The 8,948-nt window shown below is 39.9% G+C and overlaps 1 protein-coding gene across 1 annotated transcript; it reads left to right on the top strand.

Moving 5' to 3' along the window:
• Positions 1–611: 611 nt before the first annotated feature.
• Positions 612–8,531, top strand: LOC117553120 (zinc finger protein OZF-like). Its single transcript, XM_034226919.1, has 2 exons — positions 612–994; positions 7,016–8,531. The coding sequence occupies exons 1-2, from the start codon at positions 802–804 to the stop codon at positions 8,287–8,289; spliced, it is 1,467 nt and encodes a 488-aa protein (XP_034082810.1). The 5' UTR covers positions 612–801; the 3' UTR covers positions 8,290–8,531.
• Positions 8,532–8,948: the final 417 nt, after the last annotated feature.

The raw sequence follows: 8,948 nt of genomic DNA, 5'->3' as shown, positions 1-8,948 counted from the left end.
AATAGATTCCGATTGACTAGCATCCAACCGAGCTTTAAAAACATTTAGTGGCACCAGATTGTTCGGTTTCCATTTAATTTGCAGACTATTTCAAGACAGAGGAGCTGCGCATCTAAAAGCTGTCTTCCCTAAGACAGTCCTAGCAGTTGGCACATTTAATAAAACCACAGCATTCGATCTCAGGCAGTAGCCACTTACAATTTTCCGTGAGATCAGGGAGCAGATATAAGATGGAAGTTTCCCTAAAATGGCTTTGTATATAAAAATGTACCAGTGACTGAGCCTCCGTACAGTTAGTGAAAGCAAACCAGCCCTTGCATACAGGGTACAGTGATGGGTTAATGCTTTACAGTTTGTCACAAATCTCAGTGCGCTGTGATACGCAGCATCTAATTTGACCAGGCAATTGGCAGGTGCATTCATATACATCAAATCACCATAGTCCAGCACAGGTAAAAAGGTCACAGTAACTAGCCTTTTCCTGGCCTCAAGCGAGAAACAGGACTTGTTCCTGTAGAAGAAACCTAGCCTAACCCTCAGCTTTTTAAGCAGGTTATTGACATGAAGTTTAAAAGTGAGACAATCATCAAGCTCCAGCACTACTGATCCATCATCTGTGTGTCTGGATAAACCTCCGAATGGACTCTGTGCTCTTTTCTCTGGAGCGTTTACCTCGGACTGTAGGAGCTAGCTTTGCATGCTAGCTGGAAACACGTTAGCAACACTAGTCGGATTGAGAGTTTGATCGAGAGAAAAACGGTGTGTTTAACGGAGTTTGCAGGAAAAGGTGATCTAGTAAACATGAGTAAAGTCCAAATGCTGCTGTCGTTGAAGAAGCAGCGACTCACTGCTGCTGCTGAAGATATATTTGCTCTGTTTGAAAAAACGATAGCAGAGAACGAAGAGGAGCTGTCTCGTTCCAAAGAGGAGAACGAGAGACTCCAGAAACTACTGGACGCTGTTTTACAGCCTCAGCTTCGGATACACAGAGCAGGTCTGTTCCTACTCTTAATTAACACTTTAACCTGTTAAACCCCGAGCCTGTTTTTCAGGTTTCAGGTTCGAAAATGACATTCCCAGAACAAATGACTATAACTTCACTTCTAAAAGGTTTATATGAATAATTGTTATCAAAGCAAGGTTACATCTGTGAGTTGGATGTAGAAGTGTCAGAATCAATATAGATGTTTTTATTTTAAAGTAAATTCAGATGGAACATAGTAAAAACATGTAAATTCTAATGTCCGCCTAAAAAAAAACATTACTTATAGTGAAAACCACCCTTGAATAATGGGTTAGTAGACTAAAAGCTTTAGGAATCCAAACTATAACATATAAGTACCCTGTATCAAGATTGATGCAAAACAAGTGAAATTTGACCTTTTTAGAGAGGTTTAGAAAAGCTTTTAGTCTACTATTCCATCATTCAAGGGTGGTTTTCACCAAGTAATAAGTCATGTTTTTCTTTTGGATGGACACTATAATTTAGATTTTTTTTTACTATGTTCAATCTGAATTTACTTTAAAATGAAACAATTCTATATTGATTCTGACTTTTCTACATCCAACTCACAGGTTTATCATTGCTTTGAGAAAAAAGATTATTAATTTACCCCTTTTTAGAAGTGAAGTTATGGTAATTTGTTCTGGGAATGTCATTTTCGAGCCTGAGGCCTGAAAAACAGGCTTGGAGCTTAACAGGTTAACAGCAAATGGTCCTCCATTTTGACTGTTTATTATTTTCCACGGCTCCATTAGCTTTGTTGCATTTTTTTCTTATAAGCAACTCAATTTCACAATCCAATTCAGGCAACTTAATTTCTATTAGATATTTCCATTTATGTATGGTCTCTTGAGTGGGAATGTGCTCTTTTTCAGCAGGAATTTCCTCTTGTGTCTATACTTTAGGCAGCTGATAAAAATCATTGCCTTCGATGCAACTCACTTCAAGACCTTTGACAAAGGAAGCGTCAATCATTTTCTCCTTACCCATTGTTTTGAAGACAATTGTTGTTCTCTGTGCCTTGGCATGCAAATCTTGTTGAAGGGCTTGAGTACAAAAACGTGCAGTGCTTCCCTGATCCATAAATGCATAAGTCTGCACAGTCTGTTTCGAGTTTGACAACTTTATTTGAACTGGGATAATTGGTAGGGTTTGTTGATCACCGGCCCCAGTGTGGTTTCTGCCATTTAAAGAGACTAATGCACTACTTACAGAAGCTGCTTGGGTGAATTTATCAGAGTTGTCTTTTTGTTCAATCCTTTTCTTGTAGATGTGCAATATTGTTGGATGTTTCATTGAACAAACTTCACATTTAATTATTTTCTGACAGTCTTTGCTTAGATGTCCTTTCGTTAGACAGCCAAAGCAAATTCCTTGTGCTTTTAAGCAGTCAATCTTTTCATTGTGAGATGTTTTGTTCATGTTAATGTCTCAGAGGTGTGTTCTCCTGCACAAAATACAATACAATCTGCAGCTATCTTTAAAAAGAAAGGTTCTACGTTGTCCGGGCCAGCCGGTTTCTTAGGATCTAACTTGGTTAAAGCTTCACGAACAACATCAACAGTAAAAGGGGTAAAACTAAAAGGGTTTTCCAACACACGTTTTCAGAGTCACATACTATAGTGTTCACAGAAGCAGAGTTAGTGACAGAATCAAATGGAGAACCACAGGACACAAAATGCTCATTAAAGCAATTTAGCATAGTAGCCCTGTCCGATATAGTGCCAGATGCTGTGTTAATACACGGAGGTAGCTCATTACGGATATCGCCGGTGGATAACGATTTAATGGCTTTCCAACATTTTCCAGGATTATTCCGATTCTTTGTGGTTACTGACAGATAGTACTTTGATTTAGCACTTTTGACATGTGAAATGAAGCTATTTCTTAGCTGCCTAAAATGCAGCCATTCTACCTCTGAGCCTGATTTCCTAGCCTTTGCCCAGGCCTTGTTTCTCTCATGAGGTCTGATGCAATGCGTTCATGCTTTTCAAGTAAGTCGACCAAAATTGGAAGCTTTGCTCTTGTCTTATTGTGTTCATAGTATGCATATGCAGTTGTTCTCCACTTTTCCCTAAGTTTAAATTGGAGTTTCCTGATCACATATCTCATGTTTGATGTGCTATTAATTTAATCCAAAAACTCAACATCTTCCATTGTGTTGCAACATCCACGAAGAAAGATAGCATAAGAATGCAGTGCTTTTCTATCTTCACTCTTGATGGCATTCCAGTTCAACATTTTGTCCAAACAAGCTGCTGCGAGAGTTGATGTCCATAGTTCTCTTGGAGCAGTCTTGCCATTTTTTTAATCCATGTATTGGCAACTTTTTACCAAGTCTTAAGCTTGGCCTTGTGTATACTGCTCTAGAAAGAACAGCCTGTCTTTGTAATTGTCAGTTGTATCTTCTATTGTATTTTTCGAACATTCTGATGAATGAAAGGTACTGTAATGGATCTCCTTTAACCGGTTAAGCCCCAAGCCTGTTTCCCAGGTCTCAGGCTCGAAAATGACATTCCCAGAGCAAATTACCATAACTTCACTTCTAAACAGTGTTGTGCTAGTTACTGAAAACCAGTAACTAGTTACCATTACTAGTTACTTCATTTCAAAAGTAACTCAGTTACTTTACTAGTTACTTACACCAAAAAGTAATGCGTTACTGTGAAAAGTAACGTTTTAGTTAGTTATAAAAAGGGCTCCCATTTATTTCAGTACTGTTATTGCATTGGAGAATAATACAATCTGTTGATCAACTTGACATGCATTATATGCAATCTGGATTGCATCGATATTAGCTGGCTTTCCATTTTTGTATATTCTTTCTCCAGGTAGTTAGGGCTCGCAATTAACGATGTCCCGATGTCTCGGGGACCATAAAAATTCCTACTGGGACACAAATCTATTTTGTCTGGGACTATTTCGGGACAGTGAAAAAAAAATTAAAAGTAAACTTCAAAATGGGTGTTATTTGCAAAGTCATTGGGCTGTCAAATCATAGAATGCATTCTACGTCATCCACTCTGCTGCTGACTGCTGCTAGACTCGCGCCAATGCAACGGTCACGACAGTTAAAAAAAGTAGAAAGAAATGCTGAGGTGGTTGAATAAACAGCCCCCTGATGCAAGCCTCATGAATGAAGATAGAAGATCAATTTATATTCCTATAGTACTACTGACTTGTGAGGATAACTTGTAATTAGAACTGAAAACCGATACATGTATTAAACTGTATTATGGAACTTCTGTTTTTTTATTATCATTCATACCACTTTTATTGCCAGATGGAGGGTTCCGATCATAAAACACAGAGACCATACAGCCATACCATATTGAATTGAAAAATACAAATCAGAATTATTCTATGTTGACATGACAATGATAAATTAGTCTGGATATTGAGAAACAATAGAAAGACATGTCTTAAAACAACTCTCTTCCCTTCTACTCTAGGAGAGGCAACAGATCAGACTAATATTCATATGTTTAAAAGAACAAGTATATTAAACTTACATGGTGGACCAGAGTCTATGGTGTGATGATTAAGTGACAAAAAAGTATCAAATTATATGTATTCTGCATAATTGGGGGGGGCGACGATACAAATTTAAATTTGGGACACTGCTGGTTATATCCGGGACAATACAAAGTAGAATTCGGGACAGTTGTGGGACACTGAGGAAAAAAAAAAAAGTTAATTTTTCCGTCCCATATGCCGTGTGCCGCCCGGACATGGTATCATGCTAACTAGCTCCCTGAAAGCGGGTGACTCCACTGTAGCAATAGCCTGCATGTGTTCTACAACATACCGTGCAATGGCTTTATCGACTTTTCCCTGGCTAGCAGTCCCTTGGTTAAAATCCAGCCGCTGTTGCTTAGGTGGAGGTGGAGTAGCGTCGGCTGAGTCTCTGTGGTCTTAGCTAGGCTACTAGCTTCGTCCCAGCATGTTGTTTTTGCAGATGTTTTAAGAGATTTGAATGACTGGTTTGGGCAGTAGATACGATCTTTGACCCGCCAAGACACAACTTACATTGAACTAAAACGTTCTTTTCTTTGTGCTCGACAAAAGTGAAATAGTGAGAATATCTCCAGGTCGAGAAACTAGACTTGAGCTCCGCCGCCGCCATGATAGTCTTGTTAGTAAACAACACAAACACGCCCACAGCCCGTCTCCGCATGTGACACAGGAAGTATCTAAGTACATTTACTCAAGTACTGTACTTAAGTACAGTTCTCATCTCTGTTCGCCTGGCTGTTGACTATATAAAAAAAACTAACGGAGTAACGCACCATGTAGTAACGGTAACTGAGTTACTGAATTTAAAAAGTAATGCGTTAGAGTACTAATAACGGCTTTACAGTAACCCCAACACTAGTCCCAACACTGCTTCTAAAAGGGGTAAATTAATAATCTTTTTTCTCAAAGCAATGATAAACTTGTGAGTTGGATGTAGAAAAGTCAGAATCAATATAGAATTTGTTTTTAGTAAATTCAGATTGAACATATGGCGCATTCATACCGCAGTACCTTTCCCGCTTTAGTTCCGATATAGTTCCGAAATGTCGCGTTCACACCAAAAAGTGTCAGAACTAAAATTAGTTAATCAGAACCTTTTCTACCCCCTTTTCCGTCCCTGCTAGAGAGCAGGTACTTTCGTGGGAGAAAAAGGTTCCTATGTCTGATTGGTTGGGTGTCCCAGCAGCTTCTACTGAAGCCAGTCCCCAACTCCGGGGACTTCCGGCCGGGGACTTCGGGTGGCAGTATACGCCGTGAAGTTGTTTGCGGCCTGCCAGTAAACCCAAAGCAGAAGAAGAAGTGACGTCAGCGGCTTCATTTGCCTAACCCTTCCCCAGGAACTTATTCCGGTGTGAACGTGATCTGTACTTAGTTCTCATTAACCTTTGTGGGAAAAGTACTGCGGTGTGAATGCGCCTATTGTAAAAAAAAAAATGTCAATGATTGTGTCCGTCCAAAAAAAAAACATCACTTATAGTGAAAACCATCCTTGAATGATGGGATCGGAGACTAAAAGCTTTCGGAATCCAAACTATAACATATAAGTACCCTGTATCAAGATTGATGCAAAACAAGTGACATTTTACCTTTTTCTTTTAGAGAGTGCCGTGGTGGCGGGACGTTGTGAGGCTCTCTGCTGCTCACTCACAGCCTCGCCGCGTCCCGCCGTCTCAGGCTGAGAAATCCGCGGAGCTGCGAAAAGATTGAGTGTGTGTGTGATGAAGTCCGCCGATTGGTCAATTTGGACCAAACCGCGGACTTACCGTAATGGCTCCGCGGACGTAATGTAATGGCTCCGGATTGGTACATTTGGATCAATGGGTCCATTTGGGTCGTTGTTACGTCACTTGGTACCAGGAAGAAAAAGAGAAATCTTCAACGAGGCGTTCTGGGGCAGCATAGACAGGCCTTTTCTGTGTTAGAGTTTTACGCGCTACAGGGTTTACTTTGAGGGTTTGTGACTCTGCAGACCGTTTACATGCATAAAAAGCTACATAACACACAAGGGGACGGGTAATAACCAGAAAAGCATGACATGGGACCTTTAAATGTTGAGAAGCCCTCAGACGCTGTTTCTTGCAAGATGTTACGTTTTGCCCCCGCGGAAATGTTATTGCAGTATCATTACTTTTACATGAGAAGGTGCTGTACATTTTTCTGTTAATACTTGCGTACTTTTACTAAAATAAGGTTTGAATGCAAGATTTTCATTTGTAACAGAGTATTTTCACTCTATAGGCGTAGTGTATCTGTGAACGATGCCAAATACAATTCCTTGTTTGCATTGCAACTAGTGCTAAACTGGAAGTGGAAAGGGGCTGGGCTACAGAAGGTGAATTGAGAAAACAAAAATACACAACGGGTGGGACTAAGAAAGATAATATGAAAGTATAAAAACAAAGGCATTAATTAGGGCTGCAAAATGTCTCCCATTGTAATGGAGATTAGATTTTTAAATGATAACACTTAACAGTTATTACTGACTGTTTCCTGCAGATGTCCAGCTGCTGGTGGTGGTTAAAGAAGAGCTTCTCCCTGACCACCAAGAGTGGAGCACCAGTCTGGAACAGGAGGACCCAGAGCCCCCCCCACACATTAAGCAGGAACAGGAGGAACTCAGGATCAGTCAGGAGGGAGAGCAGCTTCAGGAGCTGGAGGAGGCTGATATCACCAAGTCCACTTTCACTCCTGACCCTGTGAAGAGTGAAGGTGATAAAGAGAAATCTCAGTCCTCACAGCCTCATCAAAGACAAACTGAACACATGGAAACAGAAGCTGATGGAGATGATTGTCGAGGACCAGAACCAGCTAATAACTCAGATCCAGAAAGCAGTTTACAACCAAAGACTGAGGATGACACTGGAGACACTTCTGAACCTGACACTGAACACAGTGCTGATTGGAAGGAGACCAGAGAACCTGCGTCAGGCTCAAAATCACTGAAAAATAGACAAGAATCGGTCAGTGATTCAAGCCGTAGTGCTGTAAAGAAACAATTTGGCTGCACCGTGTGTACGAAATCTTTTACATATAGAAGTAATATTCAGCGACACATGAGAATCCACACAGGAGAGAAACCCTTTAGCTGCTCAGTTTGTACCAAATCTTTTGCATTGAGTCAAAGTTTAAAAAAACACATGAGAATCCACACAGGAGAGAAACCATACGGATGCTCAGTCTGTAAGAAATATTTTTCACAGAGTGGAAGTTTAAAAGAACACACGAAAATTCACACAGGAGAGAAACCCTTTAGCTGCTCATTTTGTACCAAATCTTTTGCATTTAGTGACAGTTTTAAAAAACACATCAGAATCCACACAAGAGAGAAACCATACAGATGCTCAGTCTGTAAGAAACCTTTTACACAGAGTGGAGGTTTAAAGGAACACATGAGAATCCACACAGGAGAGAAACCATACAGATGCTCAGTCTGTAAGAAACCTTTTTCACAGAGTGGAGGTTTAAAGACACACATGAGAGTCCACACAGGAGATAAACCATACAGATGCTCAGTCTGTAAGAAAGCTTTTTCACAGAGTAGAGGTTTAAAGACACACATGAGAGTCCACACAGGAGAGGAAATATACAGCTGCAATGTTTGTGACAAAAGATTTAAATGGCATGGTTATTTCAAAAGACACAAGTGTGTTGGTCGTCAGTCCTCACAGCTTAATGAAATTCAAACTGAGGATAACAGAGAGGCAGAGCCTCCAATCAGCAGCTCAGTTGAACACATGGAAAAAGAAGCTGATGGAGAGGACAATGAATAAGTCTTATGACAGTTCACACATGAGAAAAATCTGTCTGACTGAATTAACATTGACAATATGTTTAATGTTTTTGTCATACTGATTTTCTGAGTTATACGTTCACCATTTTATGTTGGATTGAGGGCTCCAACTTTCCATATAGAGATATAGGATGATTTAATGTATTCTTTATTTCTAAATGTTTTGTATCATTGATATCCTGTTAATGAGCCCTGTTTTACATAAATGTACCTGTTATCTGATTGTTTATTGTTTTTGCTTCTGTGACTGTAAGGGAAGTAGGGCTGCACAATATATCATGTCTTGACGATAACCGCGTTATGCACATGTGCGATATTCAAATCGCTGGAAGTTTTTTTTTTTTTTGGAAGTGCAATAATAAGTAGGCAATTTAACTCAAAACATGTCATGTTACAATTATTTTGCTGCTTGCTACAAAAGGAAAACACGCGCGGCTCTCATGTCAGGGGTACTTGAGTGAGTGACATGCAGGCTCTGCATGCACAGCAAACCAGCAATCACAATCATTCTTGATCAGATCACAGCAGGATAACCGAGCTAGCTCAGCTTGTTGCTCTGATAACTTAAGATCCAGAAGTCCGTGACTAAAATCCTTCATCCGGGTTGAATATTGTTAAAAAAATACCAATTGTATAGCA

Source organism: Gymnodraco acuticeps, unplaced genomic scaffold (genome assembly GCF_902827175.1).
Source record: "Gymnodraco acuticeps unplaced genomic scaffold, fGymAcu1.1, whole genome shotgun sequence".
Classification (NCBI taxonomy): domain Eukaryota; kingdom Metazoa; phylum Chordata; class Actinopteri; order Perciformes; family Bathydraconidae; genus Gymnodraco; species Gymnodraco acuticeps.
This window is presented reverse-complemented; position numbering and strand designations above follow the sequence as displayed.

Excerpts from the sequence above, each read along its gene's own strand:
- LOC117553120 (XM_034226919.1), top strand. The coding sequence starts at position 802 with ATGAGTAAAGTCCAAATGCTGCTGTCGTTGAAGAAGCAGCGACTCACT. Across the intron at positions 995-7,015 it reads GCTTCGGATACACAGAGCAG|ATGTCCAGCTGCTGGTGGTG; the intron begins GTCTGTTCCTAC and ends TGTTTCCTGCAG.